This window comes from Neoarius graeffei, chromosome 17 (genome assembly GCF_027579695.1).
Source record: "Neoarius graeffei isolate fNeoGra1 chromosome 17, fNeoGra1.pri, whole genome shotgun sequence".
Classification (NCBI taxonomy): domain Eukaryota; kingdom Metazoa; phylum Chordata; class Actinopteri; order Siluriformes; family Ariidae; genus Neoarius; species Neoarius graeffei.
In genome coordinates, this window is record NC_083585.1 from 32,880,659 (window position 1) to 32,907,166 (window position 26,508).

The 26,508-nt window shown below is 42.5% G+C and overlaps 1 protein-coding gene across 10 annotated transcripts in view; it reads right to left on the reverse strand.

Moving 5' to 3' along the window:
- The window catches only part of msi2b (musashi RNA-binding protein 2b), a 456,405-nt gene that overhangs the window by 34,654 nt on the left and 395,243 nt on the right, over positions 1–26,508 (reverse strand). For 8 of the 10 annotated variants that reach the window (XM_060944040.1, XM_060944033.1, XM_060944041.1 and 5 more), the window contains exon 11: positions 14,640–14,702. The exons of the other annotated variants lie outside the window; for them this stretch is intronic. In XM_060944040.1, coding sequence (XP_060800023.1) covers positions 14,640–14,702 — 63 coding nt within the window. The remainder of the gene's footprint in view (positions 1–14,639; positions 14,703–26,508) is intronic. 10 annotated transcript variants of the gene reach the window in all.

Below are 26,508 nucleotides of genomic sequence, written 5' to 3' on the forward strand. Positions count from 1 at the left end.
ACCGTGCCGCCCCCTGAATAAATTTATTTAAATTAAAAAAACAACAACATGCGATATCAGATACAACATATAATTCACAAAGCGGCAAGTGGACTGATGTGAAAAGTCCAAGCTGAGACATTAGCGAGTTAGCAACATGGCACGAGTCGAGCTGCCTCATGTCTCTGTTGAGAGAGTCGTCTTCCTGTTTCATAATGCTGAACCTGAACCTTTTTTTTTTTGTCCAAGCAAAAGTTACTGATAATGTTTTTGCTTATACTGTGGGACTGCTGTATTTGTTCACTCGCTCAGGCATACAAGCATGACCCCTCAAACTACACACCCAGAATGCAATGTGCCATGAGGATGTAGTTGTCTGTTATCTACAGACAGCATTAACCACACACACCTGCTATCACTTTTTTCACTTATTACTTGCCAGCTTCTGTGAGTTTGTCTTGCGTTTGTTTTTATTTTCCATGCCGATGCATGTTGTTTTCCACACCTCTACTGTAATGGTTTAATGCCTGGTGTTTTTTGTGGCTTTGGCCATTCTGTGCATTTAAAAAAAAAAAAATGGTTCCGCACTTGCATCCGTCTCTGCACCTCAACCATGATACGGTATGAAGTGGAAATGTCAGAATCCCGAGAGACAGAGAGAGAGAGAGAGAGAGAGAGAGAGAGAGAGAGAGAGCACATTCACATAACTTTTATTACAGTACATTGTTTTATTTTATATTACTGTTGTTGATGTCAAACTGTGTGTTGTCATATTTTGTGTTTATAAATGAAACATTATTATAGGTATGTATGTATGTACATGAAAAACAAGCTTTATATATGGTCCGCTCCTATTCATGGTTTCAGCTATCCGGGTTAGATCTTAGAACGTATCCCCCGCGGATACGGCGCTTCTGTTTGCTGCTGGTCGTGTATGAGCAGTGCCGTCGCCAGCAATGTCACGACCAGTCACAACACGTAAATCTGCCAGTTACGTTTTCCACTGGAGGAGTAACAAAAGATTTCCGTAAATGTTTCTAAGTCGCCAGGGGATAAATTAACGCTTTGACTTTGCTGTTTTACTCCCATTCCCATAGGATACCATTACTGCATAATCACGGAAAATTTATGGTTTTCACTGTGAGTCAGGATGGGTATTAGACGGTGTGTGATTCTGTGTAGAACTGCCTTCATCTAGTCTGAAATACACGTTTTACACTAACAAAGTATATTTAGCCTGCTTTCTTTACTGTCAAACTGTTTATTCCCCTGCCCTGACTAGTCGACATCCCCACAGCAGCGTCTAATGAATGTACTAGTCTGAGAAATCCCTCGTGTGTGGACCTGTATTTACCTCTTTATAGGGACCACACGCCCTTTGACACGACATTTAGCTGATCCCATGAAGAGTAGTGCTTTTTTAACACATAGTCTAGCTTTTATTTGAAAAATGTAACTTTTTGGGTACTGGGGTTGGGTGCGCTTCATCCACACCTGTCCCGAATATCAATCTTCTACTGTACACCAAAAACCTTGGGTTATGGTGGCTAAAGTTCAGTTTGAATTAGTTACATAAGGAGAAGTTTCCTGCTCTAGTAATCCATAGCAGTGTGTATGTGTGTGGGAGACACAGGGTTGCCAGTTTCTCTACAATCCTCAGCCAAGGTAACAAGACGGCCCACACGGATGGGATCTATACCAGAGCTACATCATAAAGCAAACCTCTGCATTGTGACTCATCTTTTCCAGCATGTTGCCCTCAGAAAGGTTGCAGAGCTCCACTGTATCTATTCTAGCTTAGTTCAGAATAAAGGTGTAAAAGAGACAGTGTTAAAACATGGCTGCCCAAGAGTGGAGGAGAACAGAAAACAAGCAAAAAAAGGTCTAGGAGGTGAATGTTTCTTCTACTAAAATGCCATGCTATCAGTCTCTAGGTAAAGGACAAGGTTTGCATATGCAAAAGGAAGGCATAAAGATTTCTACCATGCAGATTTCTAGCACATTTTATTACGGCAGATCATTAAAACACAAGTATCTTATTCAGTGCTAGGTTCCAGACAATACCTACTTGACCTATTACCTCTAACAAGACCACTACTCAAAAAGCATGCAGTCAAGTCAGTGTCACAAACAGATCGGAAACAGGCAGAACAGGAGTGAACCATGTCGACGAAGGAGAAAAGAAAAGAATGGTAGAATAATGCGATATACTGGAGAGAACCCAAGAAAATGAACTCAACATAAATAAAAGATAAGTTTATTTGGAAAGCAGATGAAAAGTGGAAAAGCCTTTTGACTTGGAAAACAAGATGGAGGAGGAAGAATGAATAAAGCATCGTAAAATCAAGGGGAAAAATAAACAATAAGTAATGATTAAAACTAATGAGCATATGGAAAACGAGAAAGTGGCAGTGCATCATTGTGAGAAGGTGTGGTGAGAAAGGGGGTAGACAAACCTTCCGGTGGCGTAGGAGCAGGACAGAGTGTCTAGGGAGTCAGTCTCAGACTCACAGACTCTGGCTTTCAGCTGGCTCAAACCAAGCAAGAGAGAAACAGCAGAGACATGACCAGCAGGTCAACGCCTAGTAAACACTAGCAACACGTCAGGTCCTACATTTTAGCCTATAAATGAAGCTTGCATGAAGTTTTGGAAGATTTGTGCAGTTTTTCCCTTTGTGGCATCCCCAAGCATCTGTGCATGACCACCAATATCCTGTTGACCAGCCTGACTGCCCTGAAGAATGAATCATGTGACTATTTTCTAATGCGAGCAAGTCACACACCCATGTAGAAGAGTGTTCTCTGAACAGGACATTTTAGGAGTACACTGACTATGTGAGCTAACAGTAACTCCAATAACCTCTTATTCTGTGATTACATCCTTTGTAGAAAAAAGATGATAATGGGAACTCCTTCAGACACTTTGGACTGATTCTACAGCTAAGGTGTCATTTGTATTCCACATATAGTACAATAAAGAAAACATAAGGCATTTTAAACATTGGTAAAATATCCTTCAGAAGACCTATGCACATATTTCAAATAAATATCTTATAAAAACATATCTGTGGAAAACAGCATTTTGCCTGTCCAGCCCAGTACAACTACAATACACAGTACCAGTCAAAAGTTAGGACACCCCTACTCATTTTTCTGTATTTTAACTATTTTCTACATTGTAGAACATCAAAACTATGAAATAACATCTGGAACATATATCGAATTATGTAGTTTAAAAAAAGTGTTAAAATATTTTTCATATTTTAGATTCTTCAAAGTATCCAGCCTTTACCTTGATGATGATTTGCACACTATTGGCGTTATCTTAACCAGCTTCATGAGGTAGTCACCTGGAATGCTTTCCAAGTAATAGCTGTGCCTCGTCAAAAGTTAACGAGTGCAATTTCTTGCCTTCTTAATGCATTTGAGACCAAACCGTAAACAGTAAATAATAAAAATACAGTAAATAGCCCTACTCCACAACTGTAGTAATCCATATTATGTCAAGAACCGCTCAGCTAAGTAAAGAGAAACGACATCCATCATTACTTCAAAATATGAAGTGTCTTGTAATTAATAAAATATTTGAATTCAAAGGTGTGTCCAAACTTTTGTCTGGTACTGTACATTGAAATATAATCAGTAAAATACTAACCCCATTTCCAGAAAAGTTGGGATAGTTTCCAAAATGCAATAAAACCAAAAAGCTGTGATTTGTTAATTAAAGTGAAGCTTTATTTAACTGACAAAAGTACAAAGAAAAGATTTTCAATAGTTTTACTGACCAACTTAATTGTATTTTGTAAATATAAACAAAATTAGAATTTGATGCCTGCAGTACACTCAAAAAAAGTTGGGACAGAGGCATTATTACCCTTGTATTACATCACCTTTCCTTTTAATAACACTTTTTAATCATATGGGATCTGAGGATACTAATTGTTGCAGCTTTGCAACTGGAATTTTTGTCCATTCTTGCTTGATACAAGACTTCAGCTGCTCAACAGTCTGTGTTCACCGTTATCTGATTCTCCTCTTCATGATGCCACATACATTCTCAATAAGAGACAGATCTGGACTGGCAGCAGGCCAGTCAAGCACATGCACTCTGTGTCTATGAAGCCACACTGTTGTAGCCTGTGCAGAATGAGGCCTGGCATTATCCTGCTGAAATAAGCATGGACTTCACAGGAAGTGACGTCGCCTTGATGGCAACATATGTCTCTCTAAAATCCCAATATACACCTCCGCGTCAATGGTACTGTCTCTCTCTCTCTCTCTCACACACACACCTCACCCATGCCATGAGCGCTGATGCCCCCCCATACCATCATAGATGCTGGCTTTTGCCCCTTTCTCTGATAACAAACTGGATGGTCGTGTTCAGCTACAGCACGGAGAACTCAACATCCAGTTTTCCTGAAAACAAGCTGAAATGTGGACTCATCTGACCACAGCACACATTTCCACTGTCATTCAGTCCATCTGAAATTAGTTCAGGCCCCGAAAAATCAGCAGAGTTTCTGCATATAATTGATGAATGGCTTCCTCTTTGTGTAATACAGTTTCAGGTGGCATTCTTGGATGCAGCGGCGGACTGTGTCAAGTGACAACAGTTTTCCGAAGTAATTCTGAGCCCATGTGGCTATATTTGTCACATTAGCCTGATAATACAGTACGTAATATTTTCACAAGATTACATACAGTAGAAGCCCTGCGATAATCTGGCGACTTGTCCAGGGTGTACCCTGTCTCTCGCCCATAGTCAGTTGGGATAGGCTCAAGCTTGCCTGTGACCCTGTAGAACAAGATGATGGCTACAGATAATGGATGGATGCACTGAGATGTCTCTGAATTCCCTGAATCTTTTCACAAGATTATGTACAGTAGATTTTGAAAGCTCTAAATTCTCTGCAATCTCACGTTGAGAAATGTTATTTTTGAATTGACTAACAATTCTCTCATGAATTTTGGCACAAAGGGTTGAGTCATGACCCATCCTCGCTTGTAAAGACTGAGCCTTTGGTGCAGGCAGCTTTTATACCCAATCATGATACCCTCACCTGTTACCAGTTAACTTGCTTATTGTGGAATCTTCCAGAAATGGTGTTACTTGAATATCCTGTAAAGTTTTCAGTCCTGTTTTGCCTCTGTCCCAACTTTTTTGAGTGCGTTTCAGGCATCAAATTCTAACTTCGTTTAAATTTACAAAATACAACTGAGTTGGTCAGTAAAACTATTGAAAATCTTTTCTTTGTACTTTTGTCAGTTAAAAAAAGGTTCATGTGAATTAACAAATCACAGATTTTTGGTTTTATTGCATTTTGGAAAATATCCCAACTTTTCTGGGAATGGGATTTGTACTTCACAAATCATTACTTTTGTATTAATGTGTGAATCCATTTCACATCTCATGCTTGAAACATCCCTTTCCAAGAATCATCCACTATAGGTTAAGAAATGTATATTATAAACCCACTCATCCCTGTTACCTGAACACATTCATGCCTGTGAAATGTTTTGGAATATTCCAGCAGCAAGTTGCATCATTCAAATTTCTTGAAGATCATGGAAAGAAGAACGTTTTTGTAGACCTTAAATAAAAAGTATCAGTTTAACAGTTCTTCATTTTTACAGTTTTAATGCAGCACTTCTGTTTTGCTGCCAGTGTGATGATACATATTGTGTATCATATATAAATGTCTTCAATTACTGTGATAGGATTTTTTTGTTTTCTTAGATCTACTTAGATCCAATGTTGAAAGTTAATTTTTTAAATAATTATTTTTAACAGTTACAAGGGCTAAAGAGCATCTCAATCATGGAACCACTTTTCAAAGCACGACAGAACGAGTTGTCTAAAGAATAGTTCTTTAAATCTAGTACATCAGTGTGTGTTCTTTGCTCAACGTGCATATTTTACATGTAAACCAATGGAAAGTGGCCACAAGGTGGTAGTATCACAGCCGACACTTTCAAGTGTTGAATCAGTTTAAATATTTTAGGAAAGTGCAAAATTACACGATCAGTCAGATCACAGCTCAGAAAGCAAGTGAAACCCAGGGGGGGAAGTTCTCTCTTTTTTTTCTCTCCAAAGCCAAGCAGTCAAGGCAAGCAGGACTCCTGCCAAAATTACATTAACAAATAAGTCTGGTCTTTATTAGAATTAATAATGATTGTAATCTACATAGCTAAATTGTTAAGTGGGACACAAGGCAGAACTCAATGGTAACAACTTTGCCATGGTTACAGATAACGCGTCCACTTTTGTATATTTGGCATAAAAAGTGCTCAGAAAAGTGTTCACCCTCTCATCACAAGTTTGAATCGTGATGATGCCACAGCCAACCATGACCAGGGGCATGAGACAGCAAAATTGGCCGTGCTCTCAGGTTAGCATACTCCCTTGTCCCCATCAATCACAGAGACACTAGCCAATCATGGGGGTATGCATGTGAAAATGGGCCAATAGCGCTTTCCTCCGAGTGTCTTACGCTACTCTATGATATTGCATGAGCAGTAGTTTGAAAAAGATGTGGTTGGTTGACTTCACGTGTCTTTGAGAAAGCCTTCGCCCTCCCTGGCTGGTTGCTACCATGTGAGGGGGAGAGATGCCTGATGGCAATGACTAAATTATGGGGAAAATTGGGGAAAAGCCTCCTCCAAAAAAAAAAAGAAAAGAAAAATGCCTAGTGTGATCACATGCTCATAAGATTATTAATTATTCTAAATTAAATGTATGCTAGCACACTAAATATATATAGAAATGTTGGCGAGAATTTGATTTTTTTCCCCAAATACTGCTCTAGCTACGTAATAGTGTCTTTGACCAAGTAAAGATTATCATGGAGCTAGTGACTGTATTATCAGTTAGTATGTGCGGAATTTGATCTGATATTTGTGGAACTGGATGTAAACGTCTACCTTACATTCCTTCCATGCTAAGCTTTATTAATCCAATGTGAGTGTATGACCGACTCCAACTCAGCTGGAGCAGTCTACAGTGTTCTCGTAGCTAAGCTAGCTCTGGTACTGAATGACTGGCTTTTAACAAACAGCCCACACAAATGCATCTCGCCTTGCACCTAGCAGTAAATGTATGCACAGCAGGGGTGTATAAATTCATCCTGGCACTAAGATCGGCTGGGTAATAGATGATGAAGTCCTGCGAAAAGGTCATCGTTAAATGTCAGCACTCTGTCTCAATGGCTTTCCGGCTTCTGTCACGGTGCAGCCATAGAGAGAGAGTGCTTCCCATCAGCTCCAGACAGGAGCAGAGAGAGCCAGTCTGCTATCACACCCTTCCTAGTGCACTACTACCACACTGACTTCCTCTGCCCTGCCATAAACCACACGGACAGCGTGTCAGATTGCGCCATACAATCTAATGGGGGGAAACATACACCAAACCTGAAATGCTGTGTATCTCTGAAGTCCAGTTTGTCACATCGACAAGATTCTCAGAACTATCTGGAATGCAGCAGAGTTAGCACTAACTGAGATATTTATTACTCATGTGAGTCTCATTTAATGCATACAGCATTCCCTGAACAAGTCTTCTGCATTTCACACCCGTAAATGGAAAAGAGATGCAAAGTGCAAGTGTGTGTGTGTGTGTGTTTTTGGCAGGCTTAGTTGCTTTAGCAGGGCACTAATCAGAATCAGACACGTCTGATTGAGTGGAGAGGCATGACTGATTGGCTCACGCTCTGTCGACTGAGCTCCGGCAGACCCGGCGCACAACCACTTTTACGCCTGTCTACGAATTACACCGAGCTGGATGGCTGGCTGCTCAAGAGCAGGTGTCGGTGGAGTGCACTCGAGTGTGCATTCTTGTGTGTGTGTGTGTGTGTGTGTGTGTGTGTAAGTGAGAGAAAGTATAGAAAAGAGTGTGTGCGCACACGTGTTCGTGTGTATTTGCGTGTGTGAGAGAGAGAGTGAGAGTGTGTATAACAAAAAGAAAGTGTGTGTGTCAGACAGAGAGACAGAGAGTGTGTGAGTGTGTATAAGAAAAAGTGTGTGTGTGTCGGAATAACAGGGCCATATCAAACTGACACTCAGACCCCACTTTCTGACAGCCAATTAGACAAGGCTATCACATCCTGCCACGGTAAAGGCCAGTCGCTGCAGTACAGGCTGGTGAGGAGAGCACTAGCAGTGCCCACCTTCCCTCTGTTTATTTATTTAAGCATCCCTGCATCAAACAGACAAAGTCAAATTGATTGATTAAGCTATCTGGCCCCAGGATCGATAGCCGTACTTGGATGAGGACAGCCAAGAAACTGCTAAATGTGCAGCCTCAGTCATTCTGGTCAGTCTGGATCAAAGGCGCTTCAAGGAAGCCAGTTATGGCCTGGAGTGATTAAGTGTGGATGAACTCACTAAAAACCATGAGAAATGAAGATACTCAGTCACGCAGTCTGTGTTCGACGGGAATGTGTGGGGTTAGGAAAACACTCCATCTACTAATTACATAAAACTGAGAAAGCAGAAGTCAACTCTAGCCTGTGACCTATGACCAGCTTCACCAGACCAAACAGCATATAAAACCACAGTCGCACTAGAAATTTAAATTTTGCATCTCCTTTATTCATAGACCTTACTCAGACTGCTACTTTTACTGACTATGTTTTAGCTGAGACTCGGGATCTTGCGGGAGAATGAGGAAACCTTACTTTTGCCATCTTCATAAATGGAAAATCTTTTCTAAATCAATTTAGACATGTGAAAGCAAGACATATGCCTACAGGTTTTGTTAGCACTCTGAATTGGCTGCTAGCTCAAACTATAAAGAGTAAAAACACACAAGTTATACTCTATAATCCAGCCTCCTGGTTGACCGCAGAGTGGCCTCATTTTTTAAAAGAAGTAATTTACATTAATGAATTACTTCATCATGGGCGGCACGGTGGCATAGTGGTTAGCGCTGTCACCTCACAGCAAGAAGGTCCTGGGTTCAAGCCCAGCGGCTGGCGAGGGCCTTTCTGCGGGGAGTTTGCATGCTCTCCCCGTATCCGCGTGGGTTTCCTCCGGGTGCTCCGGTTTCCCCCAAAGACATGCAGGTTAGGCTAATTGATAGCTCTAAATTGACCAGAGGTGTGAATGGTTGTCTGTGTCAGCCCTGCGATAACCTGGCGACTTGTCCAGGGTGTACCCTGCCTCTCGCCCATAGTCAGCTTGCCTGTGACCCTGTAGGACAGGATAAGCAGCTACAGATAATGGATGGAATTACTTCATCTTTGATAACTGCTTCATCCTAGTCAAGGTTGTGCTGGATCTGGAGTCAATCCTGGGAAATCTGGTGCAAGGAAGGAATACACCCTGGATAGGATGCCATACTATTGTAGGACACCATGTACACACACACATTCAGACCTAGGGGCAATTTAAAGGAGATACGCAGAGCCATGGCCTCACTTTCGTTTATAAATGCCTTGAGACCTCAAGAATGGCATAAGAATAGTTTTAAGCATTAACAATAAATCTCATCTCATTATCTCTAGCCACTTTATCCTGTTCTACAGGGTCGCAGGCAAGCTGGAGCCTATCCCAGCTGACTACGGGCGAAAGGCGGGGTACACCCTGGACAAGTCGCCAGGTCATCACAGGGCTGACACATAGACACAGACAACCATTCACACCTACGGTCAATTTAGAGTCACCAGTTAACCTAACCTGCATGTCTTTGGACTGTGGGGGAAACCGGAGCACCCGGAGGAAACCCACGCGGACACGGGGAGAACATGCAAACTCCGCACAGAAAGGCCCTCGCCGGCCACGGGGCTCGAACCCGGACCTTCTTGCTGTGAGGCGACAGCGCTAATCACTACACCACCGTGCCGCCAACAATAAATCTAATACAGTAATTTTGACGATTAAAGTGATTTATATAGGTAGCGGTCTGAGTGAATGACCTTGACGTCTGTAACGTCACAGCAGGAAGTCTATCGGTTGCATCACCATTTCCGCTATACTAAAACACAGAGCTAACTGCAACTCCGATCCTCTATTTTGAGCTAATTTATCGCCATGCCACGTACATGTGTTGCTGGCGAGTGCAGCAACATGACAGAAGGTGGATTTACGTTGCATTCATGGCCCAAGAATGTTCAAACTGCAAAGATTTGGACGCGTTTTGCAAGAAGTTCATGGGCACATTGGGCGCCTACGAAGTGGTCTCTCCTCTGCGCTGCACATTTTACTGAAGACTCATATGAGACCTCTGATCTGTTGAGGAGCGTTGGTTATAAGCCTGTATTGAATCAACAACTAAAGGAAAAGAAAACTACAAGAAAAGGAAAGTATTTATTTTATTTTTTTAAAAAGGAAAGTAAGTTCGGTTGCACCAGTCCTCCTGGAGTGTGAGCCGAGGGTTGTTGGTAAAACTCGGGATAGAACGGGACGTGACACATTATCGCTTGGGCAGTGACCTCCCCACGGTTGTTGCTAAAACCGGTGACGTTCCGTCCCATCCCAGGTTTTAGTAATTGTCTGAACCAAGCAGTAATGGCGGAGTACTCAGTAATGGAGAATGAGTGGAGCAGCCGTCTGATTTCTCCACTGGATATTTCTGCCATCTCGCCCTTATGTGGAAGAAGCGAATGAACGGAGAACTGAATGAACAACTGAAAGTCAGATTATTTTAAAACGATCGGCCACAAGATCGGCCTTCAAGAAGCGAGAACACAGACGGGTAAGCGCCGACTCTCATTTGGATATAGAACAACACGTTGTTTACCTGCATTTAGATTAATACATGTAACTTGTATTGTGTTTAAGTTACCGGTATAAGATTATTTAATTTGCTTCAGAATGTGATTGTCTCAGTTCATCTGATTATTTAATTAGCCTTTTACGTTTTATCAGTGAAAATGCATGCATGTACATGTACAGTGCCTTGAAAAAGTATTCATACCCCTTGAACTTTTTCACATTTTTCCACCTTACAACCACGAACTTAAAAGTTTTTTATTGAGATTTTATGTGATAGACCAACACAGGGTAGCACATAATTGTGAAGTGAAATGAAAATGATAAATGGTCTTCAAAATTTTAAACAAATAAAAATCTGAAAAATGTGGTGTGCATTAGTATTCAGCCCTCCTGCGTCAATACTTTGTAGAGCCACCTTTTGCTGCAATTACAGCTCTGACCAGCTTCCCTGTCCCTGCTGAAGAAAAGCATCCCCATAGCATGATGCTGCCACCACCATGTTTCACAGTGGGGATGGTGTGTGCAGGGTGATGAGCAGTGTTAGTTTTCCGCCACACATAGCGCTTTACATTTAGGCGAAAAAGTTCAACTTTGGTCTCATCTGACCAAAGCACCTTCTTCCACATGTTTGCTGTGTCCCCTACATGGCTTCTGGCAAACTGCAAACGGGACTTCTTATGCCTGTCTTTCAACAATGGCTTTCTTCTTGCCACTCTTCCAAAAAAGCCAGATTTGTGGAGTGTAGGACTTCTAGTTGTCCTGTGCACAGATTCTCCCACCTGAGCTGTGGATTTCTGCAGCTCCTCCAGAGTGATCATGGGCCTCTTGGCTGCTTCTCTGACCAGTGCTCTCCTTGCTCGCTCTGTCAGTTTAGGTGGATGCTCTCCTTGCTCGCTCTGTCAGTTTAGTAGGTTTGCAGTTGTGCCATACTTTTTCCATTTTTGAATGATGGATTGAACAGTGCTTCTTGAGATGTTCAGAGCTTGGAATATTTTTTTATAACCTAACCCTGCTTTAAACTTCTCCAGAACTTTATCCCTGACCTGTCTGGTGAGTTCTTTGGTCTTCATGATGCTGTTTGTTCTTCAGTGTTCTCTAACAAACCACTGAGGCCTTCACAGAACAAGTGTATTTATGCTGAGAGTAAATTACACACAGTAGGACTCTATTAACTAATTAGATGACTTCTGAAGGCAATTGATTGCACTGGATTGTATTTAGAGGTATCAGAGGACAGGGGGCTGAATACTAATGCACACCACATTTTTCAGATGTTTATTTGTTTAAAATTTTGAAGACCATTTATCATTTTCATTTCACTTCACAATTATGTGCTACTCTGTGTTGGTCTATCACATAAAATCTCAATAAAAAACTTTTAAGTTCGTGGTTGTAAGGTGGAAAAATGTGAAAAAGTTCAAGGGGTATGAATACTTTTTCAAGGCACTGTATGTTGCAAAAGTTATAACACCTATCCTGTTTTCATGAGAGTCAACCCACAATCAGTGAAGTCTTATCAGTCTTAGTTGAGCAAGTCTGTAATGGCATTTCTTACTTTCACCATAAATGTTTATTTATATGACTTTGGTCTATAGCTGTAAAAGGCCTCGGCCTTAAAACCGGTTACCGCTGTGACATCATGCACTCAGGGCTGGCTGGCTCAGCGGGGCAGCTCCAATGCCAACTTTGCGGTCGATTTTAACTTTCAAAAGTATATACAGTGGGGCAAAAAAGTATTTAGTCGGCCACCAATTGTGCAAGTTCTCCCACTTAAAAAGATGAGAGAGGCCTGTAATTTTGATCATAGGTACACTTCAACTATGAGAGACAGAATAGGGGGAAAGAATCCAGGAAATCACATTGTAGGATTTTTAATGAATTAATTGGTAAATTCCTCGGTAAAATAAGTATTTGGTCACCTACAAACAAGCAAGATTTCTGGCTCTCGCAGACCTGTAACTACTTCTTTAAGAGGCTCCTCTGTCCTCCACTCGTTACCTGTATTAATGGCACCTGTTTGAACTCGTTATCAGTATAAAAGACACCTGTCCACAACCTCAAACAGTCACACTCCAAACTCCACTATGGCCAAGACCAAAGAGCTGTCAAAGGACACCAGAAACAAAATTGTAGACCTGCACCAGGCTGGGAAGACTGAATCTGCAATAGGTAAGCAGCTTGGTGTGAAGAAATCAACTGTGGGAGCAATTATTAGAAAATGGAAGACATACAAGACCACTGATAATCTCCCTCGATCTGGGGCTCCACGCAAGATCTCACCCCGTGGGGTCAAAACGATCACAAGAACGGTGAGCAAAAATCCCAGAACCACACGGGGGGACCTAGTGAATGACCTGCAGAGAGCTGGGACCAAAGTAACAAAGGTCACCATCAGTAACACACCACGCCGCCAGGGACTCAAATCCTGCAGTGCCAGACGTGTCCCCCTGCTTAAGCCAGTACATGTCCAGGCCCGTCTAAAGTTTGCTAGAGAGCATCTGGATGATCCAGAAGAGGATTGGGAGAATGTCAGATGAAACCAAAATAGAACTTTTTGGTAAAAACTCAACTTGTCGTGTTTGGAGGAGAAAAAATGCTGAGTTGCATCCAAAGAACACCATACCTACTGTGAAGCATGGGGGTGGAAACATCATGCTTTGGGGCTGTTTTTCTGCAAAGGGACCAGGACAACTGATCCGTGTAAAGGAAAGAATGAATGGGGCCATGTATCGTGAGATTTTGAGTGAAAACCTCCTTCCATCAGCAAGGGCGTTGAAGATGAAACGTGGCTGGGTCTTTCAGCATGACAATGATCCCAAACACACCGCCTGGGCAACGAAGGAGTGGCTTTGTAAAAAGCATTTCAAGGTCCTGGAGTGGCCTAGCCAGTCTCCAGATCTCAACCCCATAGAAAATCTTTGGAGGGAGTTGAAAGTCCGTGTTGCCCAGCGACAGCCCCAAAACACCACTGCTCTAGAGGAGATCTGCATGGAGGAATGGGCCAAAATACCAGCAACAGTGTGTGAAAACCTTGTGAAGACTTACAGAAAACGTTTGACCTCTGTCATTGCCAACAAAGGGTATATAACAAAGTATTGAGATGAACTTTTGTTATTGACCAAATACTTATTTTCCACCATAATTTGCAAATAAATTATTTAAAAATCAGACAATGTGATTTTCTGGATTTTTTTTTTCTCATTTTGTCTCTCATAGTTGAGGTGTACCTATGATGAAAATTACAGGCCTCTCTCATCTTTTTAAGTGGGAGAACTTGCACAATTGGTGACTGACTAAATACTTTTTTGCCCCACTGTATTTCTTTATTCCCATTTATACAGTGTACAAGAGTCAAGGATGGAGATACTATCCACTCAGAAATGTATTTAAAAATAAAGGTTCTGCGTATCTCCTTTAACAAAGTAGATAGGCCTGTTTTTGGGCAGTGGGCAGAAACCAGGGACCCCAGAGGAAACCTATGTGGACAGGGTGAGAACATGCAAAACAAGTTCCTGAAGAATCTTGTGCGCTGAAACAGGTCAAGATGTGAAGTCAAGTTGTGTTGAACTCAATTCACGTGTGAAATTTATTCAACACAAAACAACTTTACTCTAATGAGACACTAATGTGACTGGGTCTTAAGGCAAAGCTGGTCTCAGGTCAGCTGCTAGAAGATGAACTCTACTAACTACTCACACCTACTGTAGGTTAGGAGATGTGGCAGATAAAGCAAGGGCTTAGAAAATCCCTTCTCGTAACTCCACAGTCCTGGTGCTTCTATCTAAATAAATCATGTGTGTGAATGTGTGTGCGAGAGGACAGAGGCGGCTAGAGTTAACAGCAGCATGGGGAGAGCGGCCAGCACACAGATATATGGCCAGAGCGTTTACCTGGCCCTGTGCTGTGCGGATATGCTGCGTAGCCGCCTCTTCCACGGGCCCCCCTACCTGAACCACGCGCTGCTGCCACTGCTGCCGCTGCCATCGGACCATACGCTGCCGCAGGAAAGCCTGCAGGATAACAACAGAGAAGGGTTAACACAGGCCAGAGAGGAGGGCACAAAGTGCACAGAAGATAAGAAGAAAAGAAGAATAAGTACTAGGCTGAGCTATAAAAAAGTGAAGACAAATAGCATAAGTGTAATCCAGCTATACCTCAGTTATTTGTCACAAACTCTATCTTGTTCCAGTGTGATTTGCTGCCTGTGGGTATTGTAGATTCTGTCTCAGGAGCTGCGCTTAATATATTCAGCGAGCTACAGTAACGCTAGTGCACTCTCGAGCATTTCTGCATGAATAGCCATGTCTTCATTCCACGCTTATCTCCTGAGAGCACACCCCAGCAAGGCCACAAACGCAGATGAGCCTTTTAGATATGATGGCTTGCTTATATGGCCATTTTACTGCCACACATTATTTTTAAAGGCTTTCCAATCTGGTTAAATGCATGAAACCAGTGTGTCTCTTTAAGGCATTAAGAGAGAGATAGAAAAAAACAACAACATTGCAGTACAGAGTCATCAAAGGGTTAAGAGCCAGATCTATAATCTGACTATAGTACGTGAACATCTTTCTGCAAAATCAATGATATGTTCCAACAAACGGTTACAACATTTACTACAGCTCTGTCTCGTCCTCTTTTATTACTGTACGAGTGTCATTTTCCACTGGTTTTGTAGCTTGAAAGGAATTATGAAACACTGGTTCAGTCGTTGCTTAATAATATAAATAAAGGCAGTAGGACACTATTATTTATAGAAGTGCAATTACGCTCTTTATAGCCCGCAGCAAAAACCTTGTCATAACAGAAGTGGAGGAGAGAAGGAAGAGCAGATGCTTCTGGGCTTCTACCAGCCACTTGTGTTAGTAAACACCAAAGAAATCTGTCCAGAGCAGAACTGTACTAGGCTGAAGTCTAACCATGACCAACACTGGCAGCACAACAGTGATACGCAGACGGCTCAACAGTCAAAACACTTTGTAGTCTACTTAAGTCACTTATCTCTCTGGCACTGCTCATGTCACCATGGGGTAATGTGAGTGAGACAGAGAGTCGTAAAGCCGAGAAAGGCAAATCTTTCTTTGTTACTGGTCATGGTGGTTTATGCTTTGGAACTCAATCAATCAGGGGGATAATGTGGGCTCCAGGCTGCGTGAATAGCATCTATAGCTGCGGTGGGCCTGGGGGTGCTCAACAGAAGGGTGATTTGTGAGGAAGCCCAAGCAAGACTGGCTCCGTCTCCTCCCAGTTTCACTGGCTTTCTCTGGTGTTATTAGCAGAATAGGCATCTGGGATTAATTGCTCGCTTCCAAGTGCTATTCAATTCACTTCGGGCATCTGTGATGCAGAGGAAGAGAACAGGTATGTACGTCCTAAGACTGAAGAAACCAGACATTGCTGACGTGTGTGTAGGTGCACATGATATTGTTTCTTTGCTGAAGAGCAAGTGCAGTGTGTCTTTCCCATCAAATAGCATGACTCATGAAAGATGGACAAGTCTCTCTTTTGGGTATCAAGAACTACTGATAAGCACAAGTCGTAAAATACCACTAAACAAAGATGTTAAAAAAAAAAAACAGGTTTAAGTTGAACTGTGGGTAGTCTCCTTATTGAGCTTGAGCACAAGACAGTGAGTTTGTTTTCAAGGCAGCATGCACATCCAATCACAACCATGTGTGCCAGTACTTTAATCTTTAGCTCAAATGCAGAGAAGTTGGAGTAACTTTACCAGACGACATTAAAATTAGGGATCTGCCTAATTTTAATATTCAAATCTCTGTAAGAGTTAATGAACGGATATTCAGTGAAGCGTTAGGAGAGGGGAAAAACATATTTAATGTGGCGTAATCAAGTATCATTTTTCCACTGCAATTAAACATTCCTCCTGTCAGTGGTGGTGCATGTGTTTATGAGTGTGACAGACGTAATATAGTGAAATAATGAACGCAAATATTAAGCGCACAGCAAATGCGCAACTGAATGTCAGTTTGATATTTCAGCCTGTCGTCGTGCTCTAATAGCACTCTGGCACCAAATTTCCTCCAAATTTTACCTTTTACAGAGTTTAGGAGTGAAAATAACACTGGATTAACAAACTTTATATAATCACACAGTAATGCATGTTTTTAATAATGAGTCAGTACAGGTATTTGCATGTTGCATTTACTAAACCAGTGAATGAAATGTAATCGAATGCTCCATGTGAAAGCAGTAAATGCTGCATAGTTAAATGTGTCATGGAGCAGTTGAGATGTCCAACAAGCAGTGCTGCTTCTGGGGTAAAATGAGCTAAATCTGCAATCTAGTTACCCAATTAACGTCCATAGTTGTCAACTTTTAAAGGAGTTATACTGAATGGAAACGTATTATCTCATCCTGTGCCTGCCCACTCCTACAGACATGAGAGTAAAAACGGTCTGCTCTAACTTTCACACCACCACAGTGCAGCTCTCTGTAGCAAAATATTGCCAGCCATAAATTTCCTTTTGCATATTTTTTTCCCACTGACTTAACATGGAAGTAGGGTATGACAAATATCCAAACAGTGATTTTAGTATGCAAAATCTGGAGCCTTGAACGTTTAAGAGGATGCACTTTCCTACTTAAAATACAGCAAAAACAAGGAACATATCTTCTGTGGCAGAATCTCAAATGATGTTTTAAAGTAAACTATGCATGTAGGGCACTAGTAGGGGTTTAAAGAAAAATGATGTTGAATCAGAAAATCCGTCTAACAGTCGCCAGCCGCATCAATGCTCAACTGAATCGTACTGGATGAGTAGTGAATTGAGGTGTATTGAATCGTTACTTCTTTATCTGTATCATTGTTGTGTTGTATCATACACAGTATCATGGATCGAGATGCATACTGTATCGCCTGGAAAAGGAGATTCACAGGCCTGTGAATAAAATCACACAGACACTGTGATTTGGTCTACTTAAGAAAATTTTGGATTTTACTTCTAATGTGGGGAAGAAATGTAAATAATGAGACAAAACTGTGGTGTTTACTGTTAAATCTGCCAGAAAGAATACATTTTAAAAGAGAAAGAAGTGTTGGTAGTCACTATACTACTAAAGATTTTTATGCTGATAGAGAAACAAATCCAACCACACACATTAATCAGGACGATTCACTGATGACTGTCTGGTCAATCAATGGCTTCTACTATCTTTACCATCATCCATATGTCCTGGCATGGCTTTTTTTTTTTACTTGGGTAAAAAGCAAAATTTCATTCAGCACTGGCACAGCACTGGCACAGCACAGATACTGCACTGGCACAGCACAAGTACAGCATTGGCACAGCACTGGCACGGAACAGGTACAGCACAGGCATGGAACAGGTACAGCACAGGCACAGCACTGGTACAGCACTGGCATGGAACAGGTACAGCACAGGCACAGCACTGGTACAACACTGGCATGGAACAGGTACAGCACAGGCACAGCACTGGTACAGCACTGGCATGGAACAGGTACAGCACAGGCACAGCACTGGTACAGCACTGGCATGGAACAGGTACAGCACAGGCACAGCACTGGTACAGCACTGGCATGGAACAGGTACAGCACAGGCACAGCACTGGCATGGAACAGGTACAGCACAGGTACAGCACTGGTACAACACTGGCATGGAACAGGTACAGCACAGGCACAGCACTGGTACAGCACTGGCATGGAACAGGTACAGCACAGGCACAGCACTGGTACAGCACTGGCACGGAACAGGTACAGCACAGGCATGGAACAGGTACAGCACAGGCACAGCACTGGTACAGCACTGGCACGGAACAGGTACAGCACAGGCATGAAACAGGTACAGCACAGGCACAGCACTGGTACAGCACTGGCATGGAACAGGTACAGCACAGGCACAGCACTGGTACAACACTGGCATGGAACAGGTACAGCACAGGCACAGCACTGGTACAGCACTGGCATGGAACAGGTACAGCACAGGCACAGCACTGGTACAGCACTGGCATGGAACAGGTACAGCACAGGCACAGCACTGGTACAGCACTGGCATGGAACAGGTACAGCACAGGCACAGCACTGGTACAGCACTGGCATGGAACAGGTACAGCACAGGCACAGCACTGGTACAGCACTGGCATGGAACAGGTACAGCACAGGCACAGCACTGGCATGGAACAGGTACAGCACAGGTACAGCACTGGTACAACACTGGCATGGAACAGGTACGGCACAGCACTGGTACAACACTGGCATGGAACAGGTACAGCACAGGCACAGCACTGGTACAACACTGGCATGGAACAGGGACAGCACAGGCACAGCACTGGTACAACACTGGCATGGAACAGGTACGGCACAGGCACAGCACTGGTACAACACTGGCATGGAACAGGTACGGCACAGGCACAGCACTGGTACAGCACTGGCATGGAACAGGTACAGCACAGGCATGGAACAGGTATAGCACAGGCACAGCACAGGTACAGCACTGGCACGGAACAGGTACAGCACAGGCACGGAACAGGTACAGCACAGGGACGGAACAGGTACAGCACAGGGACGGAACAGGTACAACACTGGCACGGAACAGGTACAACACTGGCACGGAACAGGTACAACACTGGCACGGAACAGGTACAGCACAGACACAGCACTGGCACAGCACAGGTACAGCACTGGCACAGCACTAGTATGGAACAGATACAGCACAGGCACGGCACAGGTACTGCACTGGCACGGCACAAGTACCGCGCTGGCATGGAACAGGTACGGCGCTGGCACAGTACAGGCACAGCACAGGCACAGCACAGCACAGGTACTGTACTGGCACAGTACAGGCACAGCACAGGCACAGCACAGCACAGGTACTGTACTGGCACAGTACAGGCACAGCACAGGTACTGTACTGGCACAGTACAGGCACAGCACAGGTACAGTATAGGCACAGTATAGGTACAGCACAGGCACAGCACTGGTACAACACAGGTACATTACAGGAACAGCACAGCACAGGTACTGTACTGGCACAGTACAGGCACAGCACAGGTACAGTACAGGCACAGTATAGGTACAGCACTGGTACAGCACAAGCACAGTACTGGCACAGTACAGGCACAGCACAGCTCGTGTGATGGGAGAAACAGCAACAACATGTAGGATCCTGATTAATTTGCAAAGCTGATTCTCTGCGAGTTGGAACATCTGGTGGAAACACGCTATGTGATTTTTTTTTCAAACACTTGTGGATTCAGACTGACTGACCACCTCTACTGTTCTAGCAGAATAAACACAAGACGAACGTAATAATAATATCAGAAGACATGAGTATATGATATGGGCTTCAAAGGGACAAAAACCTGTCAGGTACCTAAATCTGCCATGTTCAAATGTCATCATTAAATATTATCATTTCAGTGAACAATGAAGGACAGCCATTCAAACTCCTTGTCAAAGTCACCATTAAAATATAAATATAATTATATGGCAGCTCACTAATTAAAACACACATCTTCAGCTGCAGCGGCCTGTTCATGATTGAGAGCCAATACGCGGCTGACACTGGCAGATGGTTGGGTTCAGATAGAGGAATGAATTGTAATTAGCCTTGTCTCTTATGGGTTGGCTCATATTCTTCAACACAGACATCTCTCCAACACCCTGATATCAGTGGCCTTAATGACCTTTAATATGCTGCTAATGCCGATCAAAGCCGATTTTAGAACAGGATTAGAAGTGAAACACAACAGTAGAGCTAACTTATCGCATGTATTAAAGCTACAGTCACTGTCTTGTTTGGCTTTTTTTTTTTAAACTCAAGGTTCCTTAATATTTCAGGTAGAACCATTACAGGGAAAAGCTTCAGGAAAAAAATTACACCGATCCATGAAACATTTTATAAAATAAAAACATTAAGATTTCAGAGCTGAAAATAATATTTGCGGCTTGAACGTTTCCATATTTTGTAATGTTACAACCTCGCCTTGCACAGTTCGTTCAGAGGTACCCCTGGCCTTTTGGTTGCTTCTCTGGCTAATGCCCCTTTTACCTGGTTTGGTTTTACTGACTTTGGTAGACTAGGCAGAGTTGAGGCAGTGCCATATCTTTCCATTTTTAATGCCAATATAATCATGCTCCCATGAGATGTTCAAGTTTGGGATATTTTTTGCAACCTTTTTCAGAACTATGCCCTGGGAATGTTTTGATAGCTCATTTGTCTTCACGATGATTTTTGTTTCAGTATGTTCTCTTATAAACTCTGGGCCTTTCATGAACAGGTGTATGAATACAGAGTTCACGACACACTTCAGTTACACGCTGGTTGACTTTCAACTAGTTATGCAGGGGCGTAGCTGGGGGGGTCCTGGGGTGCCTGTGATACCACCACCCCCACCCCACCCCCTTGTCAGACCATACATTTTTTCAATAGCCGCATAAGAATATTGGAAAAGCAGCCACTGTAATTTTTCTAACTTTTTTTTTTTAAACTAGATTGTCACTTCGGCCTCATTAGGGTTTCTATAACCTTGTATGGACTTCCTGTGGTTTGGACATGAAAACCCAGTTCTGCGCAAGCGCAACACAATCGCACTAGAAAGCATGGTCAAGCTGCCAGTGTAGCTGCAGTCTTTTTAGTTGCAAATTACGAGTATTTCCTCGTGTTAATAATTCGCCATGTCAAAACAAGCGAAACTTTCCTCCTCCTTACGACGTGAAGACAGGTAAGCAATTTATTATATATTTTTTTCCATCAAAGTTGCATTTTGTGGCTTCGAAGCTAAGTTTTAGTGTGCCGTTTCTAGAATACAACATCAAGAAAACGTCGAAGAATGCACTACGGCAGAGCGATCGACATTGACAAGATCGTAGACATCTTTGCCATTCGTCATCCATGACGCCTTTTACTTAGAAACATTTTGGCTGATGAGCAGTAAGACAACAAGAATAGAGAGATCTGCATCGGTTGACTAGGGTAAGATGTCGAGCCGCTATCCATACACTGCCGGATAAAGCTGATTTGGCCTAATCATTGTCCGACATCTCAACAGCTCGCAACATGAGATGAAAGAATGATGCAAAGACCGCGTTATTTTCTCAAATTTATTCAATGTAGGGGCGGCACGGTGGTGTAGTGGTTAGCGCTGTCACCTCACAGCAAGAAGGTCCGGGTTCGAGCCCCGTGGCCGGCGAGGGCCTTTCTGTGTGGAGTTTGCATATTCTCCCCGTGTCCGCGTGGGTTTCCTCCGGGTGCTCCGGTTTCCCCCACAGTCCAAAGACATGCAGGTTGGGTTAACTGGTGACTCTAAATTGACCGTAGGTGTGAATGGTTGTCTGTGTCTATGTGTCAGCCCTGTGATGACCTGGCGACTTGTCCAGGGTGTACCCCGCCTTTTGCCCATAGTCAGCTGGGATAGGCTCCAGCTTGCCTGCGACCCTGTAGAACAGGATAAAGCGGCTACAGATAATGAGATGAGTATCCAATGTATTTTTTCATTTACAAACCTGCGGGTATGTACTCAGGCTGCCAGTCAGTGTGTGACCCCTCCCCCTTTTGAAAAATCCTAGCTACGCCCCTGTTATGTGACTTCTGATGGCATCTAGTTGTACCCAAACGAATTTAGGGGTTCCACAACAAGGGGGTTGAATACTTATGCAATCACCACTTTTACATTTTTTAATTGTATATAATTTTGCAAACTAAATGGATTTCCTCCCACTTCATTATTATGGGGTATTGTCTGTAGATTCAAGACATAATTCCAGTTCAGCAAGGTAAATTAATTTCAGGTTGTAACACTGCAAAAATCTGACGTTGTCACCCAAAAAAAAAAAAAAAAATTGAGGCTTTTCCCTAGATTGACCACATTACTCCAGATTACACTACACAGAGAAAAAGGCTCGCAGTTTCACACCAGCAGTCACATGTTCACAGCCTTTGTTCACACTCATGCCACCATGTGTGCATATTTTGAGATTTATGGAAGCCTCTCATATGTAATATTCTTTAATTAGTTAACACAGTCGATCCTGATTTAAGTTTAATTGTCTTATAGTTATTTACAGATTATATTTTACTGCGCAGTAAAATGAATTGTAATTAGCTTTGCCAATTGCCATCAGAGGTGACCAAAGGACCACAAGGCTTCCTGTAGTGCAATAGCTAAATCTTACTAATGAGAATTTGCAATTTGCTGCTAATTTGTCTTTTAATTTACAGTAATTTTCAGTCACAGGTGAAGCCATAGGAGAAATCAATTTGGGAAAACTATTATCGGAATATTAGTTCTTCATATTTTATTAATAAGAAATACTATTTCCAAAATAAGAAGTTAATTGAAGCCTTTTGACTGATTGAACCAAAACTGCAAAGCCTTAGGTCTAAAAAAAAATACATGCCAGATGAAGCTCAGGCGATTTTGTCTACCCATGGCCCAAGCTCCTCTTATAGTAACAGGACCTCATTTCAATTACTGTTATTTATTTTTTTTAGATGCCTGGAGTCTCTTATCGTGAATAGTTTTGTTAAGTGTTGAAAGTACGGCCTTTCTCTAAAGAAATGAATGCAAAGATCTTGTTTATCATCAGCATGCGCTTAACAATGAAAATGGGATTCTTATCTAAACTTTTTTTTTAAGTAGGAAGTCTGACAACCAATATGGAAAATGAAGTGCTTACTGAAAATAAATATCACAGGGGTTTGCATAAGACCACAACCTTTTTTTGGTTGTTTCAGGTGCCATCTGAGCAAAAGAACAGCTGTCATTTAAGCACATAATTACATCTGACATCCAGTCTGTTAAGGATCAGGGGTCAACTTCCTAGAGTCAAATCAGGCAGGAAAAAAAAAAAGAAAAGATTTTTCAATGACGAAGGTTCTGCAGTCTCACCGCTTTATAAAAATATACCAAAATCTGCCCTTCCGTCACTTCTTTCTTTCATCATCACAAGTATGACACTCATCTAGACAGAAAAGCTTTTATCCTGGTCATCTGCACACCTGCTGGGAGAGTGATGATCACTCAACTTCCTTCTCCAGAGAAAAGGCAAACATCGCATCTTGGCATTCAAAGAGAACACTCATTAGTGCCCTCTAGGCGCAAAACAAGAAAGCAGAAAACTCACGCATAACCTTGACAATGCAGTCTTGAAGTCAGGCAAACACATCCCAAAACCTGCTCATCACCTGAAACAATTACACACAATTCATCCGATTGCCAGATCACAACAGTAAGGACTATCTCAGAGGAGATGAACGCAGACACTCTGGCTCATGCAACCAAGCGAGGGGAAGTTCAGTTAATTAGGAAAACAAGCTTGAGAGTTGCTCACATACAAGTACTTTTCCCAATTGGGAAACTTACTTTCAGCTTTGACAATGAAACACAAGTCAAACACTGACATATTCAACATCCCAAGAGATCATGTTACCTGCGCAGAAGCAGACCAGGTCTTACAGAAGGACAAACCTTTAAATCGCTCTCCTTAAACAATTTGCATCCATGCGTGAACACATTTACACATTTAGCGTGTTGAGGTGAACTTTCAGAACAGCACACAGGTGGTTTGGGAAATTGTGGTACATCCAAGATGCGAAGGAAGTACAATGACGGGTACCTTCACCCAGAACCATCTCCACTGAAAGATAACAAGAAACCATTAGGGAATCTCCAAGCAAACCAACTGAGAAAATATGACCAACACCAAAACTCTTTCTTACATGTAGCTACTTTTCATATCTCATCAAAGGATGATGTTACCATCACTGGGCAAATTTAACAAGTAACATGGCAATCACTTCCACCTACTGGAGACGAAAAATCCTCAAAATCCTCAAGCAATGAGATACATGTCTAGAGACTCAAGTCATCGCTTTACTATCAGAATCTTAAAAACATATCAATCCAATTACACGAATCCTGGCTGCCACTCATAATTAATTGTAATGTGCCGGGCAGATAGGACAAAAATAGGTCAAAATTGGGATATTTTGATAATCTTTCTCTAACTTGTTCAGAACTTTATATTTTTAATATTTGTATAGAAAAATCACAAAAAACACTATTGTAGAGTAAAAATAACTTTAGTAATCAAAAACAACACAAGGGGTCTTTCAATGAGAACCTGTCCATAAACATGAATTACTAGTACTTGAAAACACAATGTACACCAAGGGTCCATGTATTCCAAGTAACTGGGTACCATTTTCATGATGGTCTTTGGTATGACCCGACCGTGAATAGAACTCGCGATCTCCCGATCAAGAGGTGGACACGCTAACCACTTGGCCAACTCATGGTAACATACCACTGTGAAGTGAAAGTGATGTGCCATGTAAGGTACATAAAAGGCGGTGTTTATGATGAGTAGCGTACGTCATAAGGCACAACGGTAAAAGATTTCATGACGTACATGACTCGTCCAAGAGCATTGAAGGGGTTAAGCAGTAGTCAGACTGGATGAGTTTTACATAGGGAGGTGGAGTAATGTGATTATTACTAGAGCATCTCTGGAATTTTAATCCCTTCCAAATCCATCATGGCATTCATAATTTTTTTTTATTATTTTATTTTTTACAAACAGTAAAAAATCTGGAAAGATTGCACCATGTTTTGTGTTGGGAATGGTAAAGCATTTACCACTTTATAATGTTGCCATTCCTTTTCACAACACTTAAAAGACGTTTAGGGACTGAAGGCACCAAGTGATAAAACGTGTCAGGTGTTATTTTGTCCCGTTCTTCCTGCAAACAGGTCTTAAGGTGTGCAACAGTACGGGGTCGTCATTATCACATTTCTCATTTCAAAATTTGCCACACATTCAGTACTGGGGACAGGTCAGGACTGCAGGCAAGCCAGTCCAGCACCTACATCCTCTTTTCCTGCAGACATGTCTTTGGAATGTGGTTTTGCATCGTCTTGTTGACATTTCCCTGGAAAAGATGTCTTCTTGAAGGCAGCATATGTTGCTCCATAATCTCAATGTACATTTCTGCATTAATGCTGCCATCACAGAAGTGTAAGTTACCTTTGCTAAGGGCACTGACTCAACACCATACTTCAAAACAGGGCTGGCAGAGTAATACTAGGATGCGATTACTGCACCCCCTCTGCCATTGTCCTCGGCATTTTAGGCTGGGCATCGGTAGCTGATATACAAAAAAGGAATAAGGCAATACTAGTATACAAGGCCCTTAATGGTTTGTCCCCTCCACACATATCAGATCTGTTCACCCGGCTAGCTAACATACATACACACAACACTCGCCTCAGAACACAAGGAGGTCTTCAATTGCCCAAAGCTCTCCTGGAGCAGACACAGAGAGCTTTCTCTTTCTCTGGACCGGTACAGCCTTTAAACGCATATATAAACAAGAGTTCTGATGTAAATATTCTCATCTCATCTCATTATCTGTAGCCGCTTTATCCTGTTCTACAGGGTCGCAGGCGAGCTGGAGCCTATCCCAGCTGACTACGGGCGAAAGGCGGGGCACACCCTGGACAAGTCGCCAGGTCATCACAGGGCTGACACATAGACACAGACAACCATTCACACTCACATTCACACCTACGCTCAATTTAGAGTCACCAGTTAACCTAACCTGCATGTCTTTGGACTGTGGGGGAAACCGGAGCACCCGGAGGAAACCCACGGGGAGAACATGCAAACTCCGCACAGAAAGGCCCTCGCCGGCCACAGGGCTCGAACCCGGACCTTCTTGCTGTGAGGCGACAGCGCTAACCACTACACCACCGTGCCGCCCTGATGTAAATATTGTAAATAACAATATGCAAACTCCTTCAAGCTTTGTTCGTATTCTTTGGGATAGCTTTACTTTG